Here is a 22426-nt window from a genome sequence, read left to right as displayed (position 1 = left end):
ACTCTTTTTGTATAGAGTCCTAAATAAATTATTATCATACAATTTTTGGCAATTTTTTTTTTACTCTTTTTCAATATCTTTCCAATTGAATTTTATTTTCAATAATCTTTCCTCTTTAAATCAAAATAATTCAGAAAACAAAAGCAGAACAAAATAATTCACGCAGAAAAAATTAAATTAAATTCACCTGGAACAGCCCTTAAGTTTCTCTAGAATAACAAAAGTTTTAACTGAGAAAACAAAACATTTCGCTAATATAGTAAAATTTATACTTGTTCCAAATAAACATTTTTTTCGTGCATAAAAAATGTAAAATTACAAGAAAATTAATTTACGCAAAAGAAAAGAAAAAAGACCTGATGAAACTTACTATAAAAATTAGTAAAAAAAAACCAAGAGTTAATTATGTTAATAAGTTCTAGAATTTTTTTTCAAATATTTTATTTATTACTATGATTATTATTATAATTCCATATTATATACATCAGAAAGTGGCACTGCTATTCAGAGTGAATTCATCAAAGTATACACACATATGGCAGCCTCAATTCAAATATTCTGAAGCGTGAAAAGAAAATTTTCAGGAAAATCTAATTTAATTTAATTCAAGTACTTGTTATGAAGGAGAACATGCATAGATGAAAGAAAGTTTATGAGAGCTCGCAATGAATATTTTCGAGTTTTAAAGACAAAAATAACTGAAGAAAACTACCACACACTGTATATTATTATAAAATTTCTCGCGCCAAGATCTCGATTTATAAATCATTATATTTTATGCATTCATAATGATAATAATCATCGTGTCTTTGAATACTAGAAAAGAAAAATTATACACGATTCCTTCCCTTTTATTTTTTGCCTTACATCTATCAAATTAATTTAAAAATTAAAAAAAAAAAGAAGAAACAATCATATCTTTCATTGTTGCACTCTTATCATGCCTTTTCTTCATTGCATTACATATTTGACGCACTCATATGATATGAACTTCCGTTTTGTCATTAATATAATATTTCTATAATTCAGTATAAAAAATTGTTTTGTGTCTTATAAGAAGTGTTTTTACAAATGCTGACCCTGTGTAACATTTCCAATGTCCATAGAATTTCTGATACCATTGCAGTTATAGAAGTTTAATATTTCAATCTCAAGTTGCAACTGCAAATACAACATTTCATTTTTACTTCCTTTTTTTATTAATATTTTCATGTGAATCATAAACGAAAAATGTATCTTAAAAAAAGTTTTTTATTATTATTTTTTTAAATTAATAATAATAATAATAATAATAATAATAATAAAATAATATATAATAATTTACAAAAAAAAATTAAAAATTTAATTAAATTAATTAAAAATAATTATGATAATTAAAAAAAATATTTAAAGGATTAGCTAATTATTTTGAAGCTAAAAAATTAAAGCCCATTGTGTTTTTTTCTCCAGTGAGTTTGTTCACGAGGTAATGCATTTTTCATTCGTGTTTGGTTTCATGGTATAAAACTGTTATCAAAAAGACAGACAATTCGTTGCATTGCTTGTTATCAGTATCTCCTGCTTCTATAATTTCATTCTTAATAATGTTCATCATCATTCATTGAAATACATTTATCATCTATCTTATGAGAATTTATTTTTTATTCTTGAAGAAAAATAAAATTATAATAAATTACATACAATACAAATAATAATAAAAAATCGGAAAAAGTATTTTAGTAAAATAATTAAAAATTGAATACTATTTAATTACTATTAATTTAATAAATTATTTTATACATTATTTATTATTTTATGCAACTCAGGCCCATTATTAACCTAGGGCAATAATGTGTACTTTATCATAATCTATTATTATTAATTAATAACTATTAAACTAAATTTTATATATTATTCATTATTAAACTATTTTAAAATATATTAAATCAAATTTAAATAATAATATGTAAATCCTAATTAAATAATATTAAAATATTAAAGAATAATAATAATTTATATTCAAATAATAATTAAATAAAATACTTCATAGACATAAATTAAAAATATATCAATAATAATCTATTATAATGATTATTATTTATTATAACAATTATTATTCCTTATAATAATTATAACAATTGCATAAAATATAGATATGGCTTAAAAAATGCAGCATTCCCGCTCAACTGGTTTTTTTCTGCACAAAAAACGCAGTGCAAAGGGTATTTATTTAAAAATCCTTCGCACTTTCTATAATATATTTATAAAACCAAAATAGAAATATTAAGAACGGGTAATTATCTTACGCAATCAAAATTGTACAATGACCATAAGTTTCAAAGTATAAATATGTGAAAGTAATATTAGAAACGAAAATTCACCATATTTACAAAATATTTATTAATAAATTACGATAATAAGAATATTTTTTCCGCATATCTTTGAATTTGAGCACAGATTTTTGAATCTAAATTGTCCAATTTTCCGCCATGATCATCTTACTGGAATAACTTTCCAAAATAGTAATAATATGAATAATAATAATAATAATAATAATAATAATAATAATAATAATAATAATAATAATAATAATAATAATAATAATAATAATAATAATAATAATAATAATAATAATAATAATAATAATAATAATAATAATAATAATAATAATAATAATAATAATAATAATAATAATAATAATAATAATAATAATAATAATAATAATAATAATAATAATAATAATAATAATAATAATAATAATAATAATAATAGTAATAATAATAGTAATGATAATAATATTAACAGACTTCCCAGTATTTTTTATTGTTTAATAAAAAACATACCACAAAAAAAATAATATTACAATTACTCTTTACTTGAAAGTTCCTATATTAACATTTATGTAATATTCCTTTAAAGACAAAAGTTAATGATATTTAATTCCACTATTTCTTTGAATTAAAAATTACAATGTAAATTTACGCATACATGATTTTAGTGCTACTTGTATTTGATAAAAAAATTTAAGTTAAACTTCTTACATTGTTTTCCTTTTTTTTTTTGGTTATTAAAATTTTTACCGCTCTACTTTTTACAGTGAAAAAATGAAAGGAGAATAATTTGTCCTAGAAATTAGAATTTCGAGATTTTGCGAAATTTCAATGGTTAAGTGATCTTTCAAAATAATAATTATTATCATAATTATTATAATAATAATTATAATAATAATTATAATAATAATTATAATAATAATTATAATAATAATTATAATAACAATTATAATAATAATTATAATAAAAATATAATAATCAAAATAATTTTAATTCTAAAAGTAACTAACATCTATTAGAATTTTTTAAAAGTTAAACCTCAAAGAAACAAATGTATAATTAATTTTCTGAAATTCACATTCTTCATTTCACATTCTTGAGTTTGACTTGTTTTATTAAAATTAACATAATTTCCAAAAATAATACATGTTTTAATGTTCTTTCAATGAAGCCAAAGCTAGCACTCAGTTAATTTTTTAAAATTTAATGTCGCGTCGGTTTTAAACAAAAAGGATATTAAGCTTTAAAATATAATTTCCAAAATTAAGTAAGAACCAGTTTAAGCTTCACGTTCTTTAATTTATTTCAAAGGTAATTTTAAATGTAATTTAAATATCTAATAGTTAGAAATGTTTTAATAAGTACAATGTTAGTTAGTAATTCTCTTCAAATATATCTAGTCTTTAAACTTAATCTTAAAAATTTTATAAACTCTCATGATTATTTTCAGAAATTAGTTTTTTTCTTTGTAAACTTAAACATCTGTTACCTATTCAAAAACTGATTAAATTTTTTGACAAATAACATATTGTGATTGTAAGTTCTATCTTTTAAATTTAAGCCCAAGAACATAAAAATATTTCAATAATTTTAAGAATTATATTAATTTTAACAAAACAATTTTATTATTACGACAAGAATAATGTTCGTATTCGAAATAATAATTATAAAAAATGAATAAACATTTAATATTATATTATTAACATAACATTTGTATCATATAACAATTCGAAAAAAAGAAGAAAATGAGCATCTCTGTCCTATTTGCAAATTGCAAGTAAATTATCACGTTTTCTTTAAGTTTGAACAGCATTGCAAAACTACGTCCTTCTCTTGCAATCTTTAAACCTTGGGTTGAAAGTTGTTAACTGTACAGCATCTGACTGCAGTTAAATATCGATTTTACCTATTTTTGTTCACTCTACTTTCACCCCCAAAACACACTCTTATTCATACTGCATAAATTATAATGCACTGCAAGAATAATGTAAAAATATTCACCTTTCATTTTATATTCACCTGTCAATTTTTATATTCATTTCAATTCTCAAAACCATCAAAAACTTTGAAAAGCATGCACTATTCTTTTCAACTCCATTACAATATTATAATAAATGTAAATTTTGAAAATTTGATACAGAAAAAATAAATAATTTTCCCCGTTCACATTAAACAGCCTGTGTTTTTTGATAATATAATTTTCAAAGCTTTAAAAAATAATTCCTGCCAGTTCATATTGTAGGTAAAAGAAACGTTTAGATATATGTAAAGAAATATTTTCCTTACACGCACTGCGAGTTCGGTTCATTCATATACACACAGTGAAAGGAAGGTTGACGGTATTTGGAATGAGAAGTCATATTATAGACACTTTGGTACAAAAAAAAATTCCTTTTTCATGTGTAAATTTTTTCTTTAAAATATATGGTTATACAGAAAAGAATATAACTGTGAAAAAACATGGACTTTAAACTGTATATGACATAACAAAATGTATTACAAAAATAATTTGTAATTTTCTCTCTCTCTTTTTTAGCTATTAATTATTTTGTTTCTTTTTTCGGGTGAAATGTACAAAAACGTATCAGAGGTATATAATAGTATATAATACGAGAAAACAAAGAATTTACATCACAAACGTCATTTGCGTTCAAGTACACACGTCATGCTTTAATTTCCATGGAATTTTGTTCGCTATACATTAAAGAGTAATTAGGAAAATGTACTCTGTCATTATTTTTTTGAAATTTAATAATATCTGTATATATATAATACATATATATATATATATCTTAGGACTATATGACTATAATTTATAATACATATGACTATTTTCAACGAGGATAACTGGTTGACACTATATACATGTATAAAAAGCAGCCAAGAATTTTACTCTCTACATTTTCATCAAGGCCAAATGTATAAATTGCATCTAAATGCATTAAATTTTTGAAAACAAAAGTCTTGATTTCAGTTCGTTTTCCAAGAACCGAATTTATGTTTCTAAAGTTTTGAATTTTCAAATGAACGTTAAGGGCATTTGAACCATTATATGACGTCACAATTCGAGCAAAACATGTGATTTAAAACTGTGAGGTCATAATAGTTAAAAAAATGCCCTTAAGTAAATAATTATTTATTTTTAATTTCTTTAAAACAATTGAATTTTTCAAAAATTTTAATTTCAATCCTTCTGAAATTCAATTAATTCTGAAAATTGAAACTATTTTCAACTGTAAAATCTTTTTTTTAACATTATAACTACTTTTAGATTGCAGGATCAAAAGTTCTTGATACTATTTTTTATGTTTGAAAAGAAAGAAAAAAAAATTAGAGCATTCTTTTTAGGTTTCTTATTGCAGGAGAGAATTAAAAATTATAATGTTCTAAAAAGTGAAAATTCTCACGTGCAGACCATCGAAAAAAGACCGCACAACGTATCCAATTAAGGTGTCGAGTCTTCAAATTGTAGACCCTCGACCTACTAAATTGTGTACATTTATATGCAAATTACGTGTGTAGAATGAAAAAAAGCTGCCGATTACAACAAAGCACTAACTTTTAATACTTTCGTTCTATTATTAAAAGTATTAATTCCTAACTTATAAATTTAGTATTTTTTATTATATTTAAATAATAATATTATTGTAACTAGAGTTTAAACAAGATTTAAATAAACAAAACAAATAAATACTATGCAAAATTAAAAAAAAGTAGAAGTACCTTTACTGTGTAAAATATTTTCAAAGATGAAATAAATTTGTATTGTTAAATTTCGTTTTTAGACTGTAGAAAATGACAAACTGGAAATAATAATAAACTCGGCGATGTTATTTCAGTAGCCAGTAAGCAATTCTTCAAACATCAATGAACCAGAACTGAAACTGTTAACTCGGTCGAATAACGTTTCAATACACTTATACCTATATATATAATACTAATTCTTCACTTGAATCATCAATATTCAAACCTTAGTCAACAATAGAAATTTATAAACTTTAAAAATTAATTTTTTTGATCATAACGCAAAATTATTGCACTAAAAATTTAATTTGAAGAAGAAATCATATAAATTTCGTCCTACGTTCAGAACTTTAGGATCATAAAAATTAAATCCTCATTAAGAATTCAATTATTTTCATAAATAAGAAAATTCTTGGCAAGAATTAAAATATTTCCATAAATAATAAAATTCTTCAAAGAATTCAATTATTTTCATAAATAATAAAATGTTTCGGAGATATTCAATTATTCTCAATACAATTTTAACAACATTTTTCTAAAGAAAACAATTATTTTTAAAAAAATTATTTGAATTAAATTATTTTCAACAATTCTGATAAAATTCTTCAAAACAATTCAATTATTCTCAACAATTCTGATAAAATTCTTCGAAACAATTCAATTATTTTTATAAATTGTAAAATTCTTCCCAAAAAATCAATTATTCTTGTAAATAATAAAATTCTTCTGAGAACTTCAATTATTTTCAAAACAATTTTAATAAAATTTCTTGGAAAGAATTCAATTCTTCAAATCCATTCTTCCCAAAAAATCAATTAATTGGCGGATAGAGTATTTTGACTAGTAATTTTGCCAAAATTACTTTACTAAAGGAAATTCTTGTAAATAAACATCTATAAGGAACAATAGGAAACAACAAAATCAATTGTTTATTAACAATTGAATTTTTTAAAAGCTATTAGCTTCGCCAAACTCGAAAATTCGATTGTCTGCTAAATAACGGATAGAGTATTTTGAATAGTAAGTTTGCAAAAATTATTTTACTAATAAAAATTCTTGTAAATAAACACAGCTCGGTGAAACAAGCGACCCGCCGGCCGCCAGCCATCAGAAGAATCCAAAGGCGCCGACACACATAGTAGCGCGGTAGCCCTATACGGTTCAATCAACGCAAAAACAACGTACGCTAGCCACTACAGTTTATAGAAAAAATTACAATAGTCACATTTTAAAGAGCAATAATATCTTTTTAATTTGTAACCAAGAAATAAAAATTTGGTCTAAAATTGAATAATTTTTCCCTTAAATAATTTTCGACCAAATTCTTGTTTCTTGGTCGCAATTTAAAGAGGGATTAATGCTTCTTGTCACTAGACCAATAAGAATATGTTTAGAAAATTTTTGATAGCCAGCGTCCCCACCCGCCCGTATCAGAAAAACGAAAATTGAAAAACAAGTTTGAAAAAAATTCATAACTCGAACAATTTTCGACCAAATTCTTGTTTCTTGGTCGCAATTTAAAGAGGGATTAATGCTTCTTGTCACTAGACCAATAAGAATATGTTTAGAAAATTTTTGATAGCCAGCGTCCCCACCCGCCCGTATCAGAAAAACGAAAATTGAAAAACAAGTTTGAAAAAAATTCATAACTCGAACAATTTTCGACCAAATTCTTGTTTCTTGGTCGCAATTTAAAGAGGGATTAATGCTTCTTGTCACTAGACCAATAAGAATATGTTTAGAAAATTTTTGATAGCCAGCGTCCCCACCCGCCCGTATCAGAAAAACGAAAATTGGAAAATAAATCGAAAAAAAATTCATAACTCGAACAATTTTCGACCAAATTCTTGTTTCTTGGTCGCAATTTAAAGAGGGATTAATGCTTCTTGTCACTAGACCAATAAGAATATGTTTAGAAAATTTTTGATAGCCAGCGTCCCCACCCGCCCGTATCAGAAAAACGAAAATTGAAAAACAAGTTTGAAAAAAATTCATAACTCGAACAATTTTCGACCAAATTCTTGTTTCTTGGTCGCAAATTATAGAGGGATTAATGCTTCTTGTCACTAGACCAATAAGAATATGTTTAGAAAATTTTTGATAGCCAGCGTCCCCACCCGCCCGTATCAGAAAAACGAAAATTGAAAAAAAAATTTTTTAAAAATTCATAACTCGAACAATTTTCGACCAAATTCTTGTTTCTTGGTCGCAATTTAAAGAGGGATTAATGCTTCTTGTCACTAGACCAATAAGAATATGTTTAGAAAATTTTTGATAGCCAGCGTCCCCACCCGCCCGTATCAGAAAAACGAAAATTGAAAAAAAAATTTTTTAAAAATTCATAACTCGAACAATTTTCGACCAAATTCTTGTTTCTTGGTCGAAAATTAAAGAGGGATTAATGCTTCTTGTCACTGGAGCAATAAGAATATGTTTAGAAAATTTTTCATAGCCAGCGTCCCCACCCGCCCGTATCAGAAAAACGAAAATTGAAAAACAAGTTTGAAAAAAATTCATAACTCGAACAATTTTCGACCAAATTCTTGTTTCTTGGTCGCAAATTAAAGAGGGATTAATGCTTCTTGTCACTAGACCAATAAGAATATGTTTAGAAAATTTTTGATAGCCAGCGTCCCCACCCGCCCGTATCAGAAAAACGAAAATTGAAAAACAAGTTTGAAAAAAATTCATAACTCGAACAATTTTCGACCAAATTCTTGTTTCTTGGTCGCAAATTAAAGAGGGATTAATGCTTCTTGTCACTAGACCAATAAGAATATGTTTAGAAAATTTTTGATAGCCAGCGTCCCCACCCGCCCGTATCACAAAAACGAAAATTGAAAAACAAGTTTGAAAAAAATTCATAACTCGAACAATTTTCGACCAAATTCTTGTTTCTTGGTCGCAAATTAAAGAGGGATTAATGCTTCTTGTCACTAGACCAATAAGAATATGTTTAGAAAATTTTTGATAGCCAGCGTCCCCACCCGCCCGTATCAGAAAAACGAAAATTGAAAAAAAAATTTTTTAAAAATTCATAACTCGAACAATTTTCGACCAAATTCTTGTTTCTTGGTCGCAATTTAAAGAGGGATTAATGCTTCTTGTCACTAGACCAATAAGAATATGTTTAGAAAATTTTTGATAGCCAGCGTCCCCACCCGCCCGTATCAGAAAAACGAAAATTGAAAAACAAGTTTGAAAAAAATTCATAACTCGAACAATTTTCGACCAAATTCTTGTTTCTTGGTCGCAAATTAAAGAGGGATTAATGCTTCTTGTCACCAGACCAATAAGAATATGTTTAGAAAATTTTTGATAGCCAGCGTCCCCACCCGCCCGTATCAGAAAAACGAAAATTGAAAAACAAGTTTGAAAAAAATTCATAACTCGAACAATTTTCGACCAAATTCTTGTTTCTTGGTCGCAAATTAAAGAGGGATTAATGCTTCTTGTCACTAGACCAATAAGAATATGTTTAGAAAATTTTTGATAGCCAGCGTCCCCACCCGCCTGTATCAGAAAAACGAAAATTGAAAAAAAAATTTTTTTAAAATTCATAACTCGAACAATTTTCGACCAAATTCTTGTTTCTTGGTCGCAATTTAAAGAGGGATTAATGCTTCTTGTCACTAGACCAATAAGAATATGTTTAGAAAATTTTTGATAGCCAGCGTCCCCACCCGCCCGTATCAGAAAAACGAAAATTGAAAAACAAGTTTGAAAAAAATTCATAACTCGAACAATTTTCGACCAAATTCTTGTTTCTTGGTCGCAAATTAAAGAGGGATTAATGCTTCTTGTCACTAGACCAATAAGAATATGTTTAGAAAATTTTTGATAGCCAGCGTCCCCACCCGCCCGTATCAGAAAAACGAAAATTGAAAAACAAGTTTGAAAAAAATTCATAACTCGAACAATTTTCGACCAAATTCTTGTTTCTTGGTCGCAAATTAAAGAGGGATTAATGCTTCTTGTCACCAGACCAATAAGAATATGTTTAGAAAATTTTTGATTGCCAGCGTCCCCACCCGCCCGTATCAGAAAAACGAAAATTGAAAAAAAAATTTTTTTAAAATTCATAACTCGAACAATTTTCGACCAAATTCTTGTTTCTTGGTCGCAAATTATAGAGGGATTAATGCTTCTTGTCACTAGACCAATAAGAATATGTTTAGAAAATTTTTGATAGCCAGCGTCCCCACCCGCCCGTATCAGAAAAACGAAAATTGAAAAAAAATTTTTTTAAAAATTCATAACTAGAACAATTTTCGACCAAATTCTTGTTTCTTGGTCGCAATTTAAAGAGGGATTAATGCTTCTTGTCACTAGACCAATAAGAATATGTTTAGAAAATTTTTGATAGCCAGCGTCCCCACCCGCCCGTATCAGAAAAACGAAAATTGAAAAACAAGTTTGAAAAAAATTCATAACTCGAACAATTTTCGACCAAATTCTTGTTTCTTGGTCGCAAATTATAGAGGGATTAATGCTTCTTGTCTCTAGACCAATAAAATATGTTTAGAAAATTTTTGATAGCCAGCGTCCCCACCCGCCCGTATCAGAAAAACGAAAATTGGAAAATAAATCGAAAAAAAATTCATAACTCGATCAATTTTAGACCAAATTATTTTTATTTCTTGGTCACAAATTAAAAAGATATTATTGCTCTTTAAAATGTGACTATTGTATTTTTTTCTATAAACTGTAGTGGCTAGCGTACGTTGTTTTTGCGTTGATTGAACCGTATAGGGCCACCGCGCTGCTATGTGTGTCGGCGCCTTTGGATTTTTCTGATGGCTGGCGGCCTGCGTGTCGCTAGTTTCACTGAGCCAATAAACATCTAAGGAACAATAGGAAACAACAAAATCAATTGTTTATTAACAATTGCATTTTTTAAAGCTCTGAGCTTCACAAAACTCGAAAATTCGATTGTCTGCTAATTGGCGGATGGAGTATTTTGACTAGTAATTTTGCCATAATTATTTTACTAAAGGAAATTGTTGTTGCCTTTTGTTCGTAGAATATTTGTATTCAACTCTATAGTGAAATAAATTATCGCGAAAAAGAAAGAATGAAGAATTGATCATTTCGAATTATTTTGTTGCGACGCCCATGGATTTGTCAGGTGTCTGGCGGATGGCGGGTCGCTAGCTTCACGGCACCAATTGTAATAAAAATTTTCTAAACAATTCAATTGTTCTCAAAAGTTTTTAATAAATTTCGTTGTAATTTTCTATTATTTTTAAAATTTTCAATTAAACTGCGAACAGATTACAAAAATACAACGATTATTAATGTACAAACAATTTTTTTATAAAGAAAATAAATTTTGTTATTTATAGTTATTTTAAATATAACAATTTGTGTATAATAAGTCCGTTTATTGTTTAAATAAATAAAGTAAATACTATTAATATAATAATAAATTAATAAATAAATATTTTATTTTACTACCTATATTCTGTATAATAAATAAATAAAATAGAAGTAAAAATCAAAAAGGTCGTTAATAATTTATTCTAATAAAAAAATATCTAAAATTATATTTAGTTCGAGCAGGGTATAATAAAAACAATATTGTCCTATAACGAATTACCGTTAATAAAAAGATTGAGTCAAGTATTTGCAAATATAAAACATGCGGGCAAAACTCCTTCTCTCTCCCTCCCTCCCTCCCTTCTTCTTATTACACGTACATTATTATCTTGTGATGCTGGAATCATTACACAGCTTCCCTTCTGAAGAATACAGTATGTACTTCCTGTTTATCTGACTTATTCGCTTAGACTCAATATCTTGCTTAAATAAACTCTAAATGGAGCCGAACTATATTTATACGATTTAGTATAGGATAAAAATTTGTCTTGTAGAATATTAATGATCGTTTCACTGTAAAAAATAAATCTTACTTTCAGTCTCTTTTTGACTAAAACCGTTTACATTAGAAACATTTTTAACTAATTTTTAGCCTTAAGAGTATTATTTTAAGTCATAAAATTTACTTAATCTAGTTTTCAGCTTAAAAATAGGCTGTTTTTCAATCATTTTGGTTTTAAGATGTAAACGGTTTCAGACTTTGTTTTTTCTGTGTTTGTCAATTTCAAAGAATTAATTACAATTTTTTTAATGAGAAAATAAAAATAATGAAGCTATTAAAAAAATATTAAATTAATTAAAGCAAACAATATTTTCTATTTTTCTAACGTTAACTAAGATTTACTAACTCTAACTATAAATTTACTAACGCTAACTAAAATTTTACAACGTAAAACTATGATTTACTAAACTCTAATTAAGATTCACTAACGCTAAAACTAAAATTTATTAACGTTAACTTTTACTAACGCGAAATAAGATTTTCTATCACTAACTAAAAATTACCAACGTTATAAATATTAATATCTACTAACTTTAAACTATAAAATTTACTAACGCTAACTAAAATTTATTAAAGCTAACTAAAATTTACTAACGCGAATTAATATTTATTAAGATTTATTAATATTTTTATTACTAAGATTTACGGCTTAAAATAAGACGCATTTATTTGTTTAGAAAGACGTTAGCCTTTCTAAACATGTAAATGAGTCTTATTTTAAGCCGTTTTAATTACTTAGACTCTTAAACTCAATAAAAATCTCAAAGAGGAAGATAAATTATCAAAAAGGCAATAAAAACGTTTCAAAATAAATGAGATATGTTTAGTATATCTAAGATAAACTTTTTAAAAATGAGACTATCTTTCAGCTTAAAATTAAAACTTGACTCACATTAAAAATTTACACTGTTAACTTAAAAGTATCAAATTGCAACGAAATGATTCCAAAAATGCTAATCAAATTAAAAGTTAATCCAAATTTTTGGCATCAATTTGATCCACTTTAGTATCAATTTGATACTTTCAAGAAAACTGTGTACTAATTTTCAATTTTTTTTCCATTACTTCATTTGTTTTATTAATATTATTTAATTTCATTTATTTAATTGATTTAATTTATTTCATTTACTATATTTTCTCTATTTACCTCTATTTACCTTCAATAAAATTCAAATTGAAAGAAGTAATAAAAATATCATTTGAAAGTTCGAAACTTTAGGTTGAAAAACAAATAATATTTTTTGGAGTCAATTAAATGGTATTTGAACCAAAAATTTCAGTATTTGAAGCAAATATGAATTAAACCATTTAATTGCAATCCTATAAATATTATTTGATTCACTTATTGAATATTTAATTAATACTAGTCAATTAATCGGTTATTTCAATCAAATAAATTTTTTTTTCAGTACATTTATTTTATTTAATAAGATTAAATAAAGATTTAATATAAAATTGAAAGTTCTTTGCAAAAGAAATCGTTTGACGAATATGTAGATTATTTTAATTACGTCAAATTTTTTCAAATGACAATTGTCGCTTATAAATGGCGTGGGAGGTTCTTGAAAAATATGGTCACATTATTGTTATTTCTCATCGGTTTATTCCGGTTTCTATAGACAGTCTAGGTCACGGTTAAAAGGTCTGGCACAACGGTATATAACAGTAATCATAACAGTGACCGTGTGCAAAAAAAAACAAAAGAAAATAAAATTCCTTCCAAATTTCCTAAAAAAGAAATACGAAACCTCGTATTAAGACCAAATATATTTACGCTCTTACCATAAATATAGTTTCAAAAAACATCGCAAACAAAAAATAAGTTTTATTTTTAACAAAAAAAAAAATAATTAATTTCTGTTAATTTGTTAATTTTTTCCGGCTGTATTTCTCTCATTTGCTTCCTCAATGAGGAAGTAATTTTTATTTCCCCTTTTATCATTTTTTAACGATTTATATATAGTGTTATTAATTTATAATAGCAATATTTATTCTTAGTTTATCGTAGTGAATATTATTTTCATTTTTTTTTTTTTTTTTGTAAGCAAGTACAGTGCAAAGAAAATCTGTAATTGAATATATGACTAAGGCGCGCGTACATTGCAAAAAGTCAATGAAGAAATAAGATGTAAAACTAAAAATGAATCATTTCCTGTGTGTGAGGAGGAATTATAAATTGTTATCGATCTATGCAATCTATTTTGATTGACACTTTCTGAAAGATTTCAATATTCGAAAGAAGAAAATTCCATAAAAACCATTAATGATTTCAAAAGAAAAAAAAATTGATATTATTCCGGAGGGAATATCCGAGTATAGAAAGAAATGTAAAAAATATAATCGTTTTCTGATGACGTCTCCACTTCTCTTATCTTTCACTAATAATGACATTTTTTAAGAGCAGTTCGTTCAGAAATGCTACACTTCTTATCATTTTCTCAAACAATAAGAATTTGTGTATAAAATTATTATTCTTTTTATTTCACGATTGCAATGCTATTTCTTATTCATGAAGGTAATATATAGCATGGATAATATAATATAAAATAATATATTATAATATGATATAATTATAATATATTATAAATAGTAATCATCTTAAAGTTCTTAAATTTTTTCTGGTAATACTTTAACACTCTTATGAAAATTAAAAAATAATTAACAATCGTTACAATTTTCAATTTTCATACGACAGTAATTATATGAAATAGAACAGAACATACAAATCTCTTGATTTCTTTGTCGAAAAACTAGGAAATTATTTATAAATTAGTGTTTTGTATATTAATAACATCAAATAATTATTTTAAATTTTCTATTATAATTTTTAATAATATTAATTTTTGTATAAATATAGTGCCTTGAGAAAATCTAATATAACACCCACATATTACTGAAAATATTCATTTAAGAAAAATATACGGGTCAGTATTAAAATAAGTCATCAGATTTTCAAATATTCAGTGATATTGAGTTTCTTTCATCAACCAATAAAAATAACATTAATCAATCGGATTCAAATACTATTTACAGACCATGGGTCAACTTTAAAACTCCAAAAAATAAATCTAAATATTTTTTTCCTATTTTGTTTCACTAAATAAATAATTCATTACTAGTTATTTTGAAAGTGGTCTTCATTAAATTTTTTAGCTTTGAAGTCTGAAAAAAAGACTATTTCACAGTTTTGGACAATTTTTTTTCGAAAAAGAGATGAAAACTACATTTTTTGAAAATAATTTCTCATTTTTTTTCTCTGCTACTGCAATCATTAATTTTATATTATTCTGATATATTATATTAAATATTATACAGAAAAAACACTTATTCTTACATAATAATTATATTTTAAACTAAATCAGAATTAAAATAATATTTTCTCTCCAGCGGAAAAAAAATTCAAATCGTTTTTATATGCACACGAAAAATCAGAAGAAAGGAAAAAGTATAATGTTATACCACATAAGAATTGCAATAATTAAAATAAAACAATGATGACGTAACGTCCTTATATATGAAGCATTTCTGACTTTATTTACTCGGACACATGTATGTACGTATACACTTTCCACTCTCAACGAATCAGTGAACAGAATTGTGGGTCATTTCAGAAAACTAAAATTGGTGTCTTACGTATTTATATATGGGCATATACAAATTAATTCTTTCCATGATAAATTGCAGAATGGTCATTAGACACACTAATTAATAAAAAGAACAAAAGCACCGAAAGATTTTTTTTTTTGCCAAAAGAAGGCATGTATTTAAAAGGTTATTTCAATTTATTTTTAGTCCCGTATTTCATAAATGAAACATTTAATTTAATTCATTAGGTAATTAACAGAATTTACCAGAGTAATTAATTTATTAGCTCTACACAGTTATTTAAACAATTTATCAACCAAATTAATATATCAACTACTTATGAATGACTTAATGTTTAACTAATTATTTAATTCACTACTTTTTATCTCTCTACACTAAACGATATATTTTCTAGTATTAAATAATAAAAATAAATAAGAAAAAGAAAATAAGAAATAAATAACTGAAATTATATTCAAAAATAGAAAATATTTTACTATAAAATAATTAGGATCTAAATTAAATAATTTTTACATTAAATGTACAATTGAAATTATTAATTTCATATGGATTTAATTTAAATATTTAATTCATTTACATATAATTTAATGAATTTATTATTTAATTTAATATTTGTTTGTTATTGTTATTACCAATATTTAATTTAACGTTAATAATAATATTAAATATGATCATAATAATGTAAATAAACGTTTGTTTATTATTTTTTTTACTCTACATTAAAAAGTAGGGCACGTATCTTTTTCAAATTCCTGAAGATAGTATTATAATTTACCGTTACCTCATAAAAATTTCACTGACTTTTCGGAGGGGAGAATTTATTTTTCAACAATATGTGAATATTTTCAGTGCAACCTGTCAAATTAAAATTGGGGCCATGGACGCATTCAAAGTATATCATACATTGTATAATTTGGTACTTCCTTTCACAAAGGGTGAACTGGCTATTCACTTCAATATATACATTGTCGTGATGTGTCGATGACACAAGAAAAAAAAACCGCGCACTTTTGTATACTTTTTATTCTTTTGTCCTTTTTGTTTGCCTTTCGATACCATCGTCCAATCAGGTTTTTACTACCAATCTTCTATCTTTATAGGAATTTATCATAAAAACCTATTGCAAAATTACACTTTTACATTACACTTTAGTATAACAATAAACAAAATTCTTGGTTATGTTCTCTTTTCGAATTTGTAAACATAAAGAATTTAATAATAAGATACAGAAAAAAAAGTCGTGAAATTTATTGCGCATTGCTTATATAGAAAACGGATTTTCAACTCTTTATTGTTATAGAAAGAAAAGAATTTTCTTTTGTTTTTCATCTCGCACATTTTTATTGGAAAATTCACAAAATTAACTCACATTTTTTTCCACTTTTCCTTGTGAAACTGCAATGTAATCCCAAACTGTGTGTGCACTGACTGACAGAACTTGTTTTTAAATTTAAAAGCCACGCACACTGTTAAAACTTGAGAGAAATATGCACACGATTGAAAACTAGTCAAGCCACTTCACGCTCACGCAACAGCGTTTCTCATTCGACTGATGAGAAAACTGAAATTGAATTCAGAATCTGTCTTGAATATTATCTGTTGCGCGTTTAAAATTCTGATGCGGTGAATGTATCAACTTTGAATTCAAAAAACTTTTCCTCTGATGTTATGGTAGTTCTCGAAAATGTGCAGTCGGTATGTGAAGAAAGAACAGTTGTTGGTAAAGTAGCTCTCTCTGTACCTTCTGCTGCAGTGTTTCAACATTTTCACGCTAGGATTGCTAGTGTTTCACGATATCGCAACAAGTCTAAACAGGATTTCAAAGGTAAAAAGCAGTTTCTTTAATTAACAAGACAAGATTAACAATAAATCATTACAAATGGAAATCTATAGATGAGAATAAACGAAAATAATGATTTTCGACTGGCTTTATATTTTTCAAGCTAAATTGTAAATCGATTGGTTTAAAGAATCGAATAATGACGACAAAATGTGGCAAGTGGCTGATTCAGTGTGCGACTCCATCCAGCGAAAAAACCGCGCCAACTTGCCAAATAGTATTTTTCATATTTTTGCTTTTAATTCCAAGGAATATGGAGAAAAAGACTAATAAAGAAGAACAGATTGTTTACAAAAACAGACGCACGTATTTCAAAAGGTATAATTTAGTATTTTTACATTATTTTACATTGTAGTTTCTTTGACCTCCCCAACATAACCTCAAAATTGAGAATACCGGTTTTTGTCGTAGAGAACATAGAGAACAATAAAAAATTCAATAAATCCACATAGAGCACATTTGCAAGCAAATTTGCTGCAAACTTATTTAATTGTACAAAAATGTTTCCACTTTTGCATGTGTACAATGTAAATTTCCGGTAAAAAAATATCATTTGCAGCAAATTATTCTTGCAAGTTTGCAGTTAATAAACTTGCGTGTAAATAGTTTTGAAAGAAGTTTGTCAGTTTTGAAAAAAGCAATAATACAATTATAAACAATAATAAAAGTCCTTGGATAGTTCAACTTTTTGAATTTTTTATTTGTCTTACAAATATTGCAACAAAATTACTCTTTTTTAGTATAAAAATGCAAATTACTTCAATTTTTATATAGCAAACAAAAAACTAAATAACAAAATAACCAAATTTAACAATAATTAACAACTATTTTCAATATCTACAGTTTTAGAAAAATTTCACTAAAGAATTTAATATTATTTAAAAAAAATTTTAATAAAATTCTTCTCAAAAATTCAATTATTTGAAATAAAATTAACATATTTCTTGAAAGAAATTAATTATTTTAAAAAATTTGTTTAAAATTATCCGAAAGAAATCAATTACTTTTAATGTTTTATGATAAAATTTGTTTATAAAAATTCATATATTTTTTATTCAATTGAAAAATTCCTCTAAAGAATCTAATTATTTAAAAATTTTTAATAACAAATTTTTCAAAAAAAATGTTACTAGAATTCTTCACTGGAATTTAATTAATTTCAAAAAATTTAGAGCAATTTAATTTTAATAAATATCTAATCAATTATTTATTTTTGTATATATAAATATTAATTTCATTTTTGAAAAATTCTTAAGCAGACTCTCAAATATTTTATTTAAAAATTAAAAAGAAAATTAACTTCAAAAGAGGATATTAAGAAATTATTCTGAGAAAGGAATTATTATAATTATGTACATTTTTTAATTTTATTTTTATACTTTTTAAATTTTTATTCAAATCACATTTTTTATAGAATTTTTATTAAAATTTTAAAGCAAACAATTATTTTAAAAATTTTAAATTAAAATTGTTCAAAAAATTTATTATTTTTTTCAATAATTTCCAAAAATTCTTCTAAAAAATTATTTGGAAATTTTTTAATAATTATGCATAATTGAAAAATTTATTATCATTTAATTATTATTTAAAACATGTTTCTAAAAACTAATTTTAAGAATAATTTTTGAAAATTAATTATTTTTAATATATTTTTTTATGTATTTTCAATAATTCACCTTAATAACTTTAAAAGGAAATCATAAAGCGTTGCAGTCACAAATATTAGCATAAATTGAAATTTTTTATTTAAATAATTTCAATTTTCTAAAAACTTGTGGAAATTATTTTTAAAAAATTGTTTTATAGGAGAAGTTGAGTTAAAAATTCTTGAAAATAATAATATTTTAGAAGTTTTGCATTGTTAATTTTTATAAATAAATAAATTATGATCCAAAAGTTGGTTTATTATTGTAATTAAATGTGAATCTGAATTAGAGAAATTAATAAATGTCGTTCATTTAAACATTCAGAATTTTAGAAACAATATATTTAAATATCAGAATATTTGAAATTGAAATTTAAAAAATTTAAATTCTTGTGGAAAAATAAATATGTAACAAGTATTTTATGTTTTTAAAACTTTTTGTATTTTTTAAAAATGTTTTTATTTAAAACAACAAATTATTCAGGATGTCTACTGTTTTCGTTCAACAAAATTCCCGGCTTTGTCCTAATTTTTATTATAGAGTTTTTATGAATAATTAAATTCTTTTGACGAGTTTCTTTAAATTTTTTGAAAATACTGTTTTTTTAAAATAATTTTAATTAAAAATTTCGAAAATAATTGAATTAAACAAAGAATTTTTTCAATTTTTTAAAATAATCTTGTCTGTTCATAATTATAATTGAAAATTTGATTAATTCAATTTTATTAAAATGTATTGATACTAATTGAATTTCTGCAAAGAATTTTACTGTTTATAAAAGTAATTGAATCCTTCCAAAGAATGTTATTACATATTTATGAGAATAATTAAATGTTTGTGTAGAATTTTATTAAAATTTTTTTAAATAATTGTGAATTCCGCATCTTTCAATTACGAGACACGACTGTAATTGAATTCTTAAGAAGAATTTTTTTACAGTTTCTAGAAATTTTAAGAATAATTACATTTTTCGAGGAATTCGATTTAAATTGTAATTGAAATGCAAAGCAATTTTTTAAAAACAAATTAAAATAATAAAACTGTTTTTAATTTGGTGAAAAAATTCCCAGTTTGGCATAAAATTTCTGGCTTATTTCCGGTTTTTCCCGGTCAAATTAAATTCCCGGTTTTCCCGGTTAGTAGACACCCTGTTATTGCTTAATTTTTTTTTATTTATTTTCTTAATTTGTTAATTACTTACATAAATTATTTACATTCCTAACAATATTTTTTTCCCTAATAGATTAAAAATAAAAAAAGCAAGTAGGTATATATTTTACTTTCATTTTCTATTTGTTTATTTTGTTTAGTAATTAGTTTACTATGTTTTTCAGTGTTTTTGACCCCAACTGAATGCGTAAATACAATTTCAACAGACTCTCCGTGGGCGTTCTACAACTATATATCGGATATGTATTGCAGCTTCACTTTTACTATCAGAGGAAGATGGTCGAGAGAGTGGACATCATTGACCACGTAAGTTCACCTAACAAACAAGAGTGTGCGAAAATTTGCGTGGGTGTACTGACAATTCCCGATGGCAATGTTCAACTTTCCAGGCATGCATGCATGCATGAACTGCAATGAACCAGCAGAGAGATAGTCTCTATATGTGCAAACTATATAATACCGTATCATTTCCGTTGACAAGTAAATCATTGTCAGTTGTTATATTCTGATGAGAGAGGTGTTGTCCCTAACAACGATCATTTCTGCCTCCCTAATCAGTATATCATATGGATATAATTATCGATAATTAGAAGACATTCACCGCATTATTGTATATATATAAAAATTCGTGCGTGACATATTAGTCCATACACTCCAAGGCTTATATTCTCGATCTCCATATGTATGAAAATTCGGCGAAGGAATTGAAAACTAACGTGAAATTTTTTTCTAATTTATTAAAATTAGCAAAAAAATTTCTTCCTTTGTATTACAAATTTTTATAAAATAATTACAGTGGATTAAATATACTCGACTATAAAATAACTACAGTGGATTAAATACTCGACTATAATTTTAATCCATTATAATTATTTTATAGTCGAGTATTTAATCCACTGTAATTATTTTATAAAAATTTTTAATACAATGCAAGAAATGTTTTGCTAATTTTATAAATTAGAGAAAAGTTCCACGTTAGTTTTCAATTCTTTTTTCAAATTTTCATACATATGGAGATCGACTAAAAAAAATTAAAAAATTTTTTTTTGATTTGATTCAAATAACCGATTATTAAATAAATATTTTCTGAATTAAATAATCCTTGAGTCAATTGGTATTTGCCTCAAATACTGAAATTATTGTTTCAACTACAATTTATTTGATTCAAAAATTATTTGTTTCAAGTAAATATTTATTCGATAATTGATAAAAGACAAGTAATCGGTTATTTGAATCAAATAAATTTTTTTTCAGTGCCTAGGGGATTTAAATACTAGACTGTAAAATAATTACAGTCGAGTATTCCCCTGCAATTATTTCACAAGTTTTATAAATTCAAAATATTTGCCATTTTTCTTTGAAAGAATTTTTAATATTTAATTAATCGTATCAAAAGGTACTTTTATCTGTTTCAATTAATAAAATGTTTAACAAAGAGCCGCGTACGCAAACTATTGAAAGTAAATCCTGTCGGTCTTTCTATATAAACCCATTGCGTTGATTTTCATTCTAAATTTAAGCCCAGTTTGTGCTTTGTTTTACTTTCTACAAGTGAATTACATTCCATGTGCGTGTGTGTCAAGTTAATCGGTTGATCCGCAGTACTTTATTGACTAGTACAGATATATACATATAGTATATATATATATACAAATAATGTGCACCTATGTATACGCAGAAGACATTTACTCAAAGAGAGAGAGAGGGAGAGAGAGAGAGAGATAAACAGAAGCCTGTATTTCTCGCACGATCAACGTGACAAGTAGATTTCCCCGTTTTAAATGAGTTTTCCTCTAAAGCGCGTGCAATAATTATATATACTATGAAGTCAAAAAGTAATAGAATTTCATTAGATAATCGTGTTACAGTGTTGTTATAATTGCAAGAAATGACATAATATGCTTTAGTTCAGGGAAAAAAACGAGGAAAGGTATGGAACTTGAAGGAACTTTTAATTGAAACAGTAAATAACAAATAAGTTCCGAAAATTCAATTCTTCAGTACTTTCTAATTAAAATTCTACGATTTTATTTTTAGTGTTTATTGTAATTGTTATTTTTATTATTATTATTAATATTATTTCTATTATTATTATTTTTATTATTATTATTTTTATTATTGAAAAAGTAATTGAAACCATAAAAAAATGAGGGACTAACTTTTGTTATTATTTTTTTATTTATAATTTTTATTATTGAAAAATTAATTAAAACCATGAAAAAATGTAGGA

The 22426-nt window shown here is 25.1% G+C and overlaps 2 protein-coding genes across 10 annotated transcripts in view; one reads left to right on the top strand and one right to left on the bottom strand.

The window, feature by feature from the left end:
- LOC122499532 (protein draper) overlaps positions 1–17107 on the bottom strand; it is a 37414-nt gene extending 20307 nt beyond the window's left edge. For 2 of the 3 annotated variants that reach the window (XM_043607946.1, XM_043607948.1), the window contains exon 1: positions 16910–17106. The gene's annotated coding sequence lies outside the window, so the exon portion shown is untranslated. Of the gene's footprint in view, positions 1–16909 lie in introns of all 3 variants that reach the window. The other variant, XM_043607947.1, reaches the window with a different exon arrangement.
- A 306-nt stretch (positions 17108–17413) lies between these two features.
- The window catches only part of LOC122499558 (dystrophin, isoforms A/C/F/G/H-like), a 557697-nt gene continuing 552684 nt past the window's right edge, over positions 17414–22426 (top strand). For 2 of the 7 annotated variants that reach the window (XM_043607985.1, XM_043607988.1), the window contains exons 1-2: positions 17415–17698; positions 20361–20502. In XM_043607985.1, the coding sequence (XP_043463920.1) occupies positions 20380–20502 (123 nt within the window). In that variant the 5' untranslated portion in view covers positions 17415–17698; positions 20361–20379. Of the gene's footprint in view, positions 17699–20360; positions 20503–21953; positions 22127–22426 lie in introns of those variants that run through there. The other 5 variants (XM_043607986.1, XM_043607987.1, XM_043607989.1 and 2 more) reach the window with 5 other exon arrangements.

This window comes from Leptopilina heterotoma, unplaced genomic scaffold (genome assembly GCF_015476425.1).
Source record: "Leptopilina heterotoma isolate Lh14 unplaced genomic scaffold, ASM1547642v1 Lhet_169, whole genome shotgun sequence".
Lineage (NCBI taxonomy): Eukaryota > Metazoa > Arthropoda > Insecta > Hymenoptera > Figitidae > Leptopilina > Leptopilina heterotoma.
The sequence above is the reverse complement of the archived record's forward strand: the minus strand, read 5'-3'. Positions and strand labels throughout refer to the sequence as shown.